Below are 15,110 nucleotides of genomic sequence, written 5' to 3' on the forward strand. Positions count from 1 at the left end.
ATTCCTTTTTTTTTATTTTTGTGTTTTTTTATTTTTATTTTTTTTTATTTCTTTGTCATTTTTGTATTTTTTTCTTTTTAGTATAAATCGAAATAAAATGCATAAAATTCAAATTCCATTTCGACGACGACGATCAGTTTTTTTTTATAATTAAACTTTTTTTTCGATTTTGTTTTTAAGACATTACCTGTTTTTTTTTATTGCTAGGATTATTCACACTGTGACTTGGACGAGTTCCCTCGAAGACAAACGACGAGGACTCGACATTTTGTGTTGTTATCAATTTTTAAATTTGTTTTTCATCAGTGGAGAAAAACGCAAAATATATTTTCATATATTTGTGGGACTTTTAACACGGGAAGGAGGGATACGTTTTTCATCACCGCACACAGTCACCTGGTGCACGATGGCTGACGAACTTCTTTCGTTTTGGTCCTTGTACTCTTGATCCTGGACTCTGGCTACCGCCATTATTGTTTTGGGTGTTTGAATTGGTGTTGTGTTGAGCATTTTTCATTTTGTTCTGGCCAAGGGTGTTGTTGTTCACGCCACGGGGATAAGTACCTCTTGAGTTGTGCTGATGATTGACTGAAAAAAAAAGAACAATTTAAACAATTAATAAATATGATTTTTATTGTTTTTGTTCGTTGGTAATGATTCTTTGCTGAATTATATAATTATTGCATAGATACTACTTTTATTTGAGGCTGAGGAAGTCTACGATTCAGTGAATAAACATTTCGTTACATTTTTTTTCCATCATCAAAGTCATGAAATCATCAAAATGAATTACTTTGGTATCCTCTGAATATTGGAATGGAATCTTGAAATCGTATCTCGAAAATTCTTTCGAATGAGGCCTTTGAAAATTTTTTCCTAATTTAGATTTAGAAATAGTCATTAAGGAGAAATGTTTATTTCGAAAATTCATGTTGACAAGACGTGATTTGAAAATAGAATGTAGAGATCTGCCGCATAGGAAAATTTTTATGGGTAATAAAACCAGACTTCTGACGAAATCCTTCTTTCCAAAAAAGAAGTACGAGTAATGTCTCGAATCGAAATACAATCATCTTGCGTCGAATTTTCATGAATCCCGTCTAACAAACAAAAGAGAATTGAATATCATTCTATTAAACATGAATAAACGAATCAGAATTGTCCAAATAATTTGGGTCATGGAAAATAGGATAATTCTACTTTCTTAATATTGCGTTTACCAAGATTTTCTTCGAACACTGTTGATTATAATTAATAGCTATAAATATGAGATTATTTCACATTTTTGACGTTAAGTATAGAAGAATTCGAATGCAATATAGTGACAATGATGATCGATTTTTTCACTTTGAGCAAATCATATTAATAATGAAAAAGAAGCTGTCACTCAATATTCTAAATGAAGTTTTAATTTTGAATTTGGTACTGAAAACACTAGATGACAATATTCTAAGCACGAAATCGCATGGATGAGATGACTAATAGATCAAATGAATATCATGTGAACTAACTAAAAATTGATAGCGGTGTGGGTATAGCTTTTTACCAGAGCATTAACAAACATTGAATTCCAGAAATTCACACTCTAACGTGTGTTCTAGAAAGAATTGAATTGTAATTATGATAAAATCTCATTTGGTGGGCATAGAACTTACAACATGAGAAAATAATTTATTATAATATGCAAATTTGCAATAAGAATGATTATAGATAATTAATTGAAGAAAGAAACATCAAATCTGACAGGAAAAAGGCATAATAAGAGGGCATTCAGGAGCTAGTCTTATGAAAAAAAAAGGATAAACCCCTTCGTATTTCAGATACACGCAAGAATAGCAAATACATGATGAAATCAGTAGCGAAGCGGTAAACCGGGTTAAGGCCCGGGTGGATTATCTTTCGAACGTGGTCTTGGTTTTTTTTTTTTGATAATCTGAAATGATCTCCAATTGTTATTCAGTTTTACATAGCCCTAGACTCTCCAACAATTATGATTGTACAATCAAAAAAATGTTGAAAAAAAGCAGAACATATTCAAAGAGCGTTTTTGAATAATATTGGGAAATAAACCCAATAGGGAGGAATTGCAAATTAATAATTTGATGTATCTAATGGCTGTTAGGTCGTCATTTGTCACAATAGTCAATGGCTGTCAGATCGTTAGTTACCAGGGTCAATTATCCATTCACTATTTCCTCTCTATCGGACTTATTTCTTAATCTTAGTAAAAACGCTCTTTGAAAATGTTCAGTTTTTTTCCTACTTTTTTTAATTGTACAATCATAATTTTTAGGGACTCCTGCGTGATGTAAAATCCAATGTCAATTGTAATATATTTTACATTATGAAGATGGAAAAATAACCGAGATAACGTTCGAAAGATAATCCGCGCGGGTCTTAAGTCGATTTTGAGTATTGGCCAGATTTTACGAATATCTCAGAATCTACAAGAGATAGAAAAATTTTTGTTCTGACCTTTTTTGTAGAGCTAATTGAGGTTTACAAAAAAGGTAATGACCAAAATTTTGCTATCTCTCTTAGATTTCGAGATATTCATCAAAAACTGGCCAAAAGTCAAAATCGACTCCACTCGGTTTACCGCTTCGCTACTGAAGTGACATCTCAATTCACAGACTATTTCGGAAATGAGATTTTCAAATGAACTTTTTCATAAGAAATCTTATGAATTAAAAATAAATCTGACATTTTTGTCTGGAACTCTGAATTTCACTGATTGTAGATATTTCTACAATAGTTTGCATCAAACTGTCTGGTTTTCCCATTCGATTACTGAGATATTTACCATCATTATACCTTCCTCTAGTTACTTTCAAATAGTTGGGATAATTTACCATGACCACTCGGTTTGTATGGCTTCTTCCAATGATGATGCTGATTGGAGTTGTGATTGTTGTATGCATTCCTGTCCTTATTTCGATCTTCTACTTTGCTGCCTGTGTTGGGTGAGTTTCCTCGACTGCACTCAGAATCCTGAAAAATAAAAATAATTAGAAATCATTTTTCAAAATCGTTATAATTAAGCCTCTTCAGCCCAATGACTCTCTGATTCTCGATTCTTACTGTATCACTAGCTGGTGCTGAGAGGGTAGAGGCCTCTGAGCCAGTTGAACTCGACAGCGAGTCTAATTCGCCAATCAACGGTGGGAATGTTTCCTTGATCCATTTACGATATTCGATGACTTCGTCAGTTACTCGAATTATTCGTCCCAATATACTGGAGCAAAAATTAACATGAGTGGATACACGCATGGAAAAAATTAATAGAAAAAACCTAGCGCTTTCTTTAAGAAATTCCATTGAATTTCGATTGGAACTCCATAACTTTTTCGAAGTTTTATTAGAATTCCACTCAAAAATTCTGTTTGTTTTTTGCATTTGTTAAGAGATATTTCATAAAAAACCAATAAATTTTGATTGTTCTATAGAAATTCTTGAGCGTAAATTTTCCAAGTTGTTTCCGCTGCATTTTCATTTGGTAGATTTCGTTTTTTTTGTTTATTAATATTCGAATTTTACTGAAAATTCAGTATTTTTTTGGAGCAGAAGGAAAACAAGAATTCCCAACCTTGCTTGAATTTTCAATCAAAACATGACTATTCAGAATCAAATTCCGCAGAATTTTCAAGTAATTGAAAATAAAAAAATATATCCAAGTTTTATTAGAATTCCACTCAAAAATTCTGTTTGTTTTTTGTGCCATTTCTATAAGAGATTATGTACCTTCACCGTGTCATTTTGTTAAGAGGTATTTCATAAAAAAATATCAATAAATTTACCCTACCCTCCCCTATATATTTTTTTATTAGTCAGAAATCAATTTATCGTTTTTTAGAATTACTGTAAAACATTACAGTACATAAAAAAATATACATAGACATCATATTACGTTACTTGATAAGCGGAACAGAATAGAATAGGCTTCAAAAATCGTTACACTGAATTAAAAAATTTTTTTTTTCATGCATTCATCTTACCTGACTTTATTAGCGTCATTGACAAGGACATTGAGCGGACTAACCGCCTGAGAAAGTGCGTGATAAGCCCAATCAAATGCATCCTTAACATAGAGAGCACCGTAACTACTGCGGCCAATATCATTGCCTGGAGTGAGTGGATCCTCGATGCACAGCAAGGACGGCCTGTGACCATCAATCATATCTCGTTGGACCTGAAAAATTCCACCTCAATTACTTTCGACTCCAACAAAATAATCCGAAAAACTGACGAAACCCAAGATGATAAATAACAAATATTGTATCACAGGGATCATAAGCGAAAATAGCTTTCATTACCTCTTCTTTAGATATGTAAGTACCACCATCTTTAACTCTAATTCCAGTCTTAACATAATTGAATTTTCTACCGTATAGCTCTAGAAACTCAATCAAAAGTACACCCAGATTAGCTTCAGCGTTGAATGCATTTTGCCTAGGATGTAACTGAAATAATAAAAAATTCATTTTATTAACAAAAAAAAACTTCAATCTTCAGGTACAATTAGGGTTCTTAATGCATTCATGTCAGAAACGAGTGATTTAAAGAGGAACACACGAAGAAGAAATATTTCTGACAAATAAATGTTCATTTACGAGAAGTATGTAACAATTATTTTGCATATGACCTCGAACAAAAGCCTTCAAACATTACTCAGTTTTCAAATTTCCTTGAAGTAGTATGAATCAACTCCAGTTGAGTCGTTGAGTGTTCTGAGCAAAAAGTAAATTCAAAAAGCTCAAAAAAAAATTATTCATCATTGATAATTTTTTCGATGAATTCTAACTTTTATGAGTGTGAGAAATTGATCTATCAAATGGTTTTTTCAATTATTTTTTTAAACTAGGGGGTTACACCCCTACTCGCTTTAAATGAAGATAGCTTTCTTAGAAAATTTGTAATAATTGCAAATGTGAATAACTGTTGACGAATTCATACAAGGCCATATGCAACATAATTATCATAATTATAACGTATGGAATGTGCCCGGTGGATTGGCGCAGCGGGTAAGTTCGTTGCCTCACATGCGAAAGGTTCTGAGTTTAAATCCCGACCGGGTAGAATGGTGCGATCTAACCACCGATGATGATCAAGACTTTAGTCTTGATCATCATCGCAGTATACCCTAACCGAGTCGAAGCGATGTAAAATAACGATAAAAAAAATAACGTATGGAACCTAATTTGGAGGATCTGCAAACAATTAGAGAATTAAATATTTGAGAACAAATTTACTTCTTTTCAGTAGACATTTAGTTGACAGAAATGATTTCTTTTTATCAGCGTAGAACAGATAACACTCATTCTCCTACACATTTGTGGTTTTCTGAACATGAAAGTCTCAGATTGTCGACAAGTCAATAATTCAATAATGAAGTGGTCAATCGGTTTAAGGCGACTCAGCTCCCAGTGGAGTTTTTGCTGAATAACTCGGAATTTAAGAAAGGTAGCGAAATTTGTGTAAGATCTTTCTCGATAGTCTTCCCTTTTTTTACAAAAAAGATTTTTAGGAAAATTTTGCCAACTCCTTTCGAATTTGAGATATTCATCGAGAACTGGCGCTAGAATGAAATTGACTTGAATCGTTTGACCACTTCACTACTGAATTTTCCGGGTGAAAATTCTATTTGGTATCAACCGAATACCGCTGACTTATTGAATTATCTCGTGAATAAATGACTCAGAGAAATTATGGATAGAGCTCATTGCAAGAGACCCCTGATATTTTCAGCTAAAACCACTCATCTTCTAGATAAGGAAGTCGTTGTGAAGTTAGACTTGACGTAACGTATTCTACTTGTTAATTGTTCAATTATCTCGATAACGACTAATTCAGGGGAAAAAATGTAAAATTTTCTTTTCCCCACAAACGAATCATTTCGTAATCATCTGATTGATAAGCATTGAAGCAAAAATTCCTCAGAACTTCAGTCACATTATGATTTTTTTATTTAATCTCTGACTTCGCTTCTTCATTATCACGCGACCATGGAATCCAGCCAAATCGATCAATTTTATTAACTCATTAGGTATCCACTTAGTTGTCGTCACGAGAGGAAAAATAATTTGTACTTTCAAGTTCTTAAAAAGATAACGAGTCAACGAACAATAACTTTTTCTCGTAAGTTCAAAGGGCATATCCCTGACAATAAGGGATAGTCTCCATGAAAACTAAAACTTTGTCCATTCAGCGAACAATCGAAACCCATTTCATTAGTTTCGGATGGGTTCCATGAAGTTTCATTCGTAACGATTATGAACTAATGCACCCATTTGGTCGTAGTTAGACGAAGAACTATCTGTACTTTCAATTCTGAGGGAAAAATCAGTGAGCACGGAAAAAAGGATGCGAAAAAATTGATAGTTGTCAAAGAGCAATCACTTATTTTTACAAGTTCAGGGGGCACGGCCCCTACACCGAGAGAAAAACGATCGAGTTCTCAAACAAGTTTTGTTTGAGCCAACAAAATCGTTAGTTAAAAATTACCGAAAACATAATAGTTTGTTTCAAATTTGGAAGTCTCAAACATGAATAATTGCTCTGCGTTCCACAATAACGAAATATTTAGCTCAAGAGGCGGATCATTGATACAAGACGGTGCCTTTTCAAGATAAAAATATCGTTTGTAGAGAAGTTTATCAAGAAATATTTTGTCCCTAAGTTCCATGATTACTGTCATATCATTAGTATTATTTCATTTTAGAAATCATTTTTTGCCTATGATTGTTGAATAGCCGCAGCGACAAACTACACGGACGAAAAAATTTAATAGAAAAACCTATCGAATTCGTTAGAAAATTCTATTGAATTTCTATTGAACTGTTCTATTGTTTTTGGCCGATTCTAGTAAAATTTTCAATAGAAAATATTCTGTAGAAAAAGTCAATAGAATTCAATTTTTCAGTATAACTTATTCTATTGAGATATTTTCTATACAATTTCTTCGGCTCAAATTTTCTTTGTTTTTTCGTTTGATTTTCTTGATGAGAAGAAAAGAAAAATAAAATGAAAAAAACTTGGAAAATTTGAGTCGAGCAAATTCTATAGAAAATATATGAAAAGAATAAGTTATATAGAAAAATCGAATTCTGTTGAATTTTTCTATTGAATGTTTTCTATTGAACATGTCAATAGAATCAGCCAAAAACTAATAGCAAGTTTAATGGAAATTCAATAGAATTTTCTAACGAATTCGATAGGTTTTTCTATTAAATTTTTTCGTGCGTGTACTATCCCTTGTTTCATATAAAATGAGCATTTGCCGGGAGCAAAATACGTATGGGAGCATCGAATAACGAAGAAGTAGTGCTAGAAATTACATTTCTTGCTTGCACACAAAATACAATTTTTTTTTAAATACTAAGTCTATTTTGGCAATAAAAATTTTAAACTCTCCTCGCACGCTTCGCATGTTTGAAACAAAAAAAATTTTTTAAAATAATTTTTAACGAACGATTCATTTGGCGCAAGACTTGTTTGAGAACTCGGCTGTTTTTCTCTTAGTGTGGACAGAGAAAAAATTTAGTTCTGCCGATAAATTACATGTTCCCCTGAAAAGATTGTTTGTCGTAGAGAATCAATTTCCTTCTGGCCGAAAACTGTGTTATTGGCAAAACTAAATAATTTCGAGGGGACAATTTTTTAAAAATATTCTTTCCTCGTCAAAGTATTCTGTCTATGGTATAAACCGGTGGAGATCTCTCAGATCAAATGATTGTCGTACGATAGATTATATTCTTTCCTGTCAACTGTTCGAATTCTTCTAGAAATATTTCTGACGACCACGAACAAATTTTAACTTTTGTGAAAGATATTGAATTTCCTTCTATCAAATTGGTTAATTTCCCTCAAGTAAATCTGTTTCACTCATTCAGTGTTAAGTATCCCTGAAATTACGTGATAGTTCTCGCAACTGAAACTTTTTCACTTTGCGAATAATTTCAATCGCACCTCTTTTATTGGTTTTTAATGGGCTTAATGAAATCTTAATCAATAACTATTTGCTAATTTTATTTAAAAAATGTTAATAATACCTGTAAGAAACTGATGGTCATAAGAATCAAACTGTATGACGAAATACCGCCAGTAAATACTTCATTAAGATCACGCTGCAATAAAAATTGTTTGAGTACCATAACGAGCCTATCCAACACTGGATACTGTTTCTTGTACTTCTTAATCAATTCCGCTGATTTGACTCCATTATTCATGTTGAAACTAATATCAACTTTTATCTCAGTTTCTTTGTCAGTCAATTTAACTATCGGTACACTTGCTTTGTCCAATACTTTTATCGACGATGGCTCGGCAATATTTTGATCCAGAAGAGCACTCTCGAGGGTACGTAGAGGCAGATTTGTCCACCTGCCGATCACCACTAGGTCGATATCACTGGGTGAAACAGAAGAAATTGCCCATGTGAATGATGTCAAGAATTCCGCTGATTTTTTTTAATTATAAAAAATGTTGTAAATAACATTCAAGGTTACCTGGTGGGTAAATAGAGACCAGTACGAAAACTACCAAAGACCTCGACTTTCGAGTCCGGCCAGAGATCGTATATAACTTGTTCTATTCTTTTGACTACTCGTACTCGAAGACAATGCTCCTCTCGTGATGGACACATGTATGTGTAGAAATCTTGAATCTCTTCGTGGAGTCTAGGCATAAAAAAACATTCATTAGTGTTTCTTATTAATAATACAAGATCTATGCGCGCGCTGATCTATTCATTTGTTGAAATGAAGAAATGGAATTCATTAAATTTCATTTTCTCATGAATATCTTATAAATATTGATAATGAATCAAAGAGAATTCGACTAATGATTGAAGTGAATAGCGAAGTAGAGTAAAAGAATCTATAAAGAATTTTTCATTTTCAATTAATTATTTTCAATTTTTTAAAATAATCGGTCTTCATAAAAGGACAATATATATGCGTGTGAAATATATATATATATATATATATATATATATATATATATATATATATATATATTNATATATATATATATATATATATATATATATATATATATATATATATATATATATATATATATATATATATTCCATATATCAATCAAAGGATATTGACGAAGTGTAGGATGAAGTGTAGGATATTTTATGATACTGGTGCGAAAAAGAAACGTGCCCTTTTTTTCCATGTATCGTAATTACCTATTTTCGTCACAAGGCCGGAAAAATTGTTTCGCCTTGAAAAAATTTCAACAAAAAAATGGCAGACTACAATATCTTCAACTATAAATGTTGAAAATTTGACCGGAGAAATGGCTAAAGAAAGATATATTAGCTTCCTGAGACAACAAAGAAAATGCAAATACTACAAGTTATTATCAGATCTTCGCTAGTTAAATAAATTATCGTGTTTTTTATGTCTCCACTATCCCTGACTTCCTGGAGGAAAATTGATGAAATAATTAAAAATTTGCGATTTTTAAAAATTACGAACATCTTCTATTAATAATTTGTGTACGTCCACGTGAAAAGGGCCCACTTTGTCGCATCTAGTTTCCGAGATATTCACGTTTTTCTCTCCACATCTCCCATTTAAACCAATGTTAAATTGTTTTTTTGATCGTCTATACTGACGTCAGTTTTCATTCTATCGGGTTGATTTTGGGCTCAAAATGTGAGAAATCTGATCAAGATTATCGGAACATACATAACTCCAATACCGTCAAAGTGGGCCCTTTTCATGCGGATGTCCACATTTATAAACAATCAATTTTCCACCATAAAAATCATTTGTTCGGAATTGTAACAAATTTATTCATAGTCTGAATTTTACCAGAAATCGACTGAATGCTTAAAAAAATTATGTTTCCGAGTGTTTAAATAATTTCAATTATTTATTTAAAACCGCAAATGTTGAAAAAAATAATTCTGGGCAAAGTGAAATTTGAATGACGCTGAATATTCATGGTTTTTTTGCAAAATTTTCTCAAGTAATTTAATTGACTAATTTAATGATTGAAAATGGTTGAATCTATAGTGTGGTCTGTAGCAAACTGTAAAAGATACTTGGATATCCTTAAATCGCTATTGATAGGGGAGGATGGGGCAAAACGGCCCCCCTTCAATCGTCAATATTTTCCGATTCAATAATCCGATTGGGATGAGTTGGAGCTCGTTTTGAAGAATGAAAAATTATCTTCAAAATAAAGTTGAAACTGGGAATTTTCACAATGTCATTCACAAGTTATTGACAATTGAAGGGGGGCCGTTTTGCCCCACCCTCCCCTACATGAAATAATTCTATTGGCCGCTGCGGTTATTATGATGAAGCTTTCTTACTGCAAACGATAAAAAAAAATCTGAAATGAAATCGAATTTAGCGCAAAATATAGGACATGGTCTAAATGGGATCCGATTGTTGATTTTTTCTTGTCGTTTGCGCTCAATGCCTTCATCACAATCCTATCATTAATTCTTCAGTCGAAATTACCATTATCAGTAATGAAGAATGAAAAGAAGATAAAACTTAAATGTTTTCGAGGGTCATTTTGTAAATATAATTTGGAAACTTGTAGTCTCTTCGTAAAATCAACAGAACGAAACGAGAATCTCTTGATTCCGTTGATGTTTACATTTGTATAGAAATGAGAATAGATCTGAGTGTTTGTAATTTTTTCGTTCTAGCGATGCCAAATACTCAATATTTTGGTGTTTCAGATTGTTGCTGTTATGTACGATATTTCTGATCATAGATTGTGAGGAATGAACTTTTGTGTGGACGGAAGTTTTTCTTTTGTAAATAGTACGATTACGTGAAGAACGATTTCTTGAGAAATTTACTCTAAAACTATTCGCGAAGGTCTAATAACAGCACAAAAATCTATTAATCTTGTTAGAAGTTAATATTAGTCATCTTAAAAATATCGCACCATAAAAAAATGACAAAATAAAAGAGTATTACCATTTTATGGTATTGCCATTATAAAGCTAAATATTAATACTGATATTTTATTTTTTTAAATTTTTGTAAAAATACTAATACTAATATTTTATTTTGTCTCCAAAATAAAATGATATGAGGCATTCGTTTTGTCTCCTAAATTGGGAAATTTAAAGAAAAAATGAAAAAGAATAAATCAATAAATTCCAAGAGCATTAGAATTTACACAGAAAATTTAGTTTCTTATCTTCTGCTGAATTTCCTAGAAACTCTTCCTGAACTCAGAATCGACAAAACAGAAATCGGCTAGTTCTGTTTACGTTTACATTTGCATGGAATTCGAAGTATTGGGGCATTGTTTTCACTCTGCAAACATCAAGTACTCAGTATTTTGATATTTCAAATGATTGTTGGTAGAATAATCCTCGTGTCAATAGTCTCTAGGTAGCATTCAGTATTCATTTCCAAGATTACGGGTGTCCACGGAGAGAAAACTCTAGCGATTATTTCCCCCACCACCCTTCCGGCCAATAGAATTGCGGTATTCGACGTTCGGTGGTCCCATCAAAAGAGAATTATATCGATAATTGCTCGTCGTTTGGAAATTTCCCGTTGGGATTGTACCTCGATTGTACCACGACGACACCGAATACCCCTGGAGCTTCAAAATAAATCGGAGTATTTCCCCCAGACTTCCCTGCATACAACGGATATGCGTCAAGTTTCGCAGGAAATATCGCGCAAGCGCTCGGGAAATTTTTACCCTGCGACATAGTCGATTATATGCATGGAAGTTATCGGGAAAGAACACCAATTTTCTGTCAGTGGTCCATTTTGCTCTCCTGGTCCGTTTTGCCCTACCCTCCCCTACTATTTTGCCCCGTGGGCGGCGCTCTTTGTTCCATGGGCCAACGAACACTTTTCCCATGAGTATCGAACCCCATTTTTCATCAGAATGTGTAGAAAGTGAAATTTTCTGCACTCGGCGCGTGCGTAAAATTTCACATTACGCACAAGTGATGAAAAGAAAGTTATTAACAATTCAATTGTTGAAAGTTTTTTGTTGGAAACTATCTAAGTAGAAAAAAATATTTCAAATGCAGATGGTTCCTCTTGTAAAACTGAACATGAATACTCTAGTGTTTTTTTTCCTATGTTGATTATTTCCGGAGATATTGAGGGTCAAAAGAATTGTCTAGATTGTAGACCCGCGGTGTAGGAGCGCGCAGGGTACTTGCCATACGCATTTCCGCGTGATATTTGACATTCTGATATCTCGGAAAATACTGGAGGTACGAAAACATTCATACGTGCGAACATTTTTAGTCTGACAAGAGAAACATTTTTTATTTCAACTATTTTTTCCTGCCTAGAATAGTCTCCGAGAGAACTCGGTTTTAACAATTGAATTGCCAACGTTTTTTGCATTGTTTGTCGTCAAAACGACCTTCAAAGTCGAAAAATACCACATCAACCCGTAACCACCAAAATTGATAGCAAATAGTACCTAGGCATAGACTAAAAATAGTGAGAGATGAACAGAAGATTATTTTTTTAAATTTTGTTAACGATATTTTGCGAATATTTCGGGAGTTTGTGGGCTCAAAAAAATAATAAAATACATTTTTTAAACGGAATTGAAATTTTGTCTCCTTTTCTCCCAAAGATGTTTTAGTAATACCATGCATATTAGTTCTATCCAGTGATTTTATTAGAAATAACTTCCTCAGAACTTATCTCAGTATCAATCGTCTCGTTAAGTTTTTTCCTCAGTTTCCACAAATTCTGTTCATTTTTTCATGTTTATTTGTCTCTAATGGTTATGAAAATAAATATTCAGAGGAAAGGCAAATTTTCTTCGACAATTGTCAAATTGTATAACTGCAAGTAGATGAGTCTAAAAATTCTATTTAAATTTGTTTGCGAATATTTCCCAGAATTTATTCCGTTAAACATATCCATAAAATAGTATATGAATATGTACAGCGTTGAAAATTTTTCCTATGGCAAAGCATTTCAACGTTCATTCTCCCGACCATTTCCTGAAGCTTCAGTTTATCTTTTCTTGTCCGAGTATCTGTGCCAAAATTATGGTGATTTATCGATCCCAAATTACAAATGTCATTAATTGAATCGAATTCTCGCCACGAAATGTTCCAATCGTAAAAAAATTAACTCTCAAATTTCGTACACTGTATTATGTGAATATTTATAAAACTACTGTGCTTATCGCAGAATGTGTCAAAAGACCGAAGGTATCAATAAACCTCAGAATTATCTGCAAGATGTCACAATTGTCATCACAATTTACCATAATTCATTCTCATTGTCCCCAAACAATTCCCATCGATGAAATATCAACAAAAATTAAGGCCAGATAAGAAAAGTGCACCTTTTTGAATTATTACATCTACTGACCGAGGGGCTGGTCACTCCTCAATCGGGTGGCTCAATGATTCTCACAATGTGTGATTTCTAGAATGATTTCTGTGATTACTTAATACAAATTGAAAATCATGATTTCTTTTGATTTTTCGTGATTTCCATGATTTTTAGTAGATTCTGATGATTTCTTGATTTCAAGAAATCACTCGAAAAATCATGATTTCGGGGCCAAAGTGGGGCATCTGTCGATAATCGCATATGGGTACGATTCGGGGAACCAAAGAGTTTAGAAGGATCTTATGGATGTGATAGTAAGAATCTGATGACAATCCTGAGTGGAAATTCAAATCAGGATAGAATAAGAGACTGACCAGTAAAACCTGACTTTGATCAGTTTTGGATCAGAAATGTAATGCTTGTTTGGATCCGCGCCTGGTCAAAATTCCAGGCTCCGATCTTTCTGAATAGCAACGGATCCGATACGGATCTAGTCGAGATTTGACTGATCAGAATAGGATCACAATTCCCTCCGCCACATTGGATCCAGATACTCAATTCAGAATCTCATCAGATCCTGATCCGAAAGTCTAATCAATAAATTCTGACCAGTGTTGGACCTAAAATTGATCTAGACCCAAGCTAACTGAGTGAAATTTCCACTTGAGATGTGCATAAGGTCATGAGGGTCAGATCGGATCGTATGAGTGGGCTCGAATAAAAAATTTGGGTTTCACTTTCATCGATGATTTTTAATTATTTCTGAAATCACCTGATTTGTTTATCATTTCTACTGATTTCCGATGATTTCCAGGAGTCATTAGAAATCACTACCGTAAATGGAAATCACTTGATTTCCAGTGATTTCTGGTGATTTCTTCCTTGATTTCCAATTGAATAGTCCGGTGATTTCACAAGTGACCAGCCCCTCGTTACTGACCAAATGGTACAATTTGAATGAACCAAATCATTTTGAAGTTCTAAAAATTTTTTTCCAAATGATAGTATATTTCGATACGAGTGCGCAAAAGTATTTTTGGACTCGTCGGAGGTTTGCTACCCTTTCGAAAGTTAAAGAACACTTTTCGCACGAGTGTCGAACCCTATTTTTCATCACAATGTGTGGAAAGTGGCATTTTTCGCACTTTCACATTAAAATTTCAAATTACGTACAAGTGATGAAAAAAATTAAAAACTCCAAAAGTCATTATTCCCTTCCACCTTTACCAAACAATCACCATCGAACGAATTTTCCTCAAAACTAGAAAAGGGATGAGGTAAAATGAACCTGTTTGAATCGTCAATATCTCCTGACCAATTGGTACGATTTGAACGAATCGAAGCTCCTTTTAAAATATGAAAAAGTACCCTCAAAATGAAAAAGAAACCATACAATTTCACTCTACACTGATAGAAAAAGTGAAGGCCGTGACTATTCGCACCATTGCGTGAATCACTCCCGTACACTCCATACACTCCACGCATGCGTGAAGTTTGTGTGTTTCACGCAGCCGAATTTTCATACTGCTGTGTATTTCACGCAGTTGAAGTTTCATACTACTGTGTGTTTCACGCAGTTGAAGTTTTATACTACTGTGTGTTTCACGCAGTTGTATTTTTATACGCCTGTGTGTTTCACGCAGTTGCCTTTTTATACGCCTGTGTGTTTCACGCAGTTGTATTTTTATACGCCTGTGTGTTTCACGCAGTTGCATTTTTATACGCCTGTGTGTTTCACGCAGTTGCCTTTTGATACGCCTGTGTGTGTTTTTTTTGGCTCAAAAGAAAGAGCGG

General features: G+C 33.4%; 1 protein-coding gene across 1 annotated transcript in view; it reads right to left on the minus strand.

Moving 5' to 3' along the window:
• Positions 1 to 131: 131 nt before the first annotated feature.
• The window catches only part of LOC107044862 (terminal nucleotidyltransferase 4A), a 19,967-nt gene continuing 4,988 nt past the window's right edge, over positions 132 to 15,110 (minus strand). The window contains exons 2-8 of the mRNA XM_015266915.1: positions 8,505 to 8,675; positions 8,049 to 8,406; positions 4,314 to 4,460; positions 3,996 to 4,189; positions 3,082 to 3,235; positions 2,853 to 2,991; positions 132 to 588 (exon numbers count right to left, since the gene is read on the minus strand). Of these exons, the coding sequence (XP_015122401.1) occupies positions 380 to 588; positions 2,853 to 2,991; positions 3,082 to 3,235; positions 3,996 to 4,189; positions 4,314 to 4,460; positions 8,049 to 8,406; positions 8,505 to 8,675 (1,372 nt within the window). The 3' untranslated portion in view covers positions 132 to 379. The remainder of the gene's footprint in view (positions 589 to 2,852; positions 2,992 to 3,081; positions 3,236 to 3,995; positions 4,190 to 4,313; positions 4,461 to 8,048; positions 8,407 to 8,504; positions 8,676 to 15,110) is intronic.

This window comes from Diachasma alloeum, unplaced genomic scaffold (assembly GCF_001412515.2).
Source record: "Diachasma alloeum isolate Michigan unplaced genomic scaffold, Dall2.0 Dall_scaffold_00828, whole genome shotgun sequence".
Lineage (NCBI taxonomy): Eukaryota > Metazoa > Arthropoda > Insecta > Hymenoptera > Braconidae > Diachasma > Diachasma alloeum.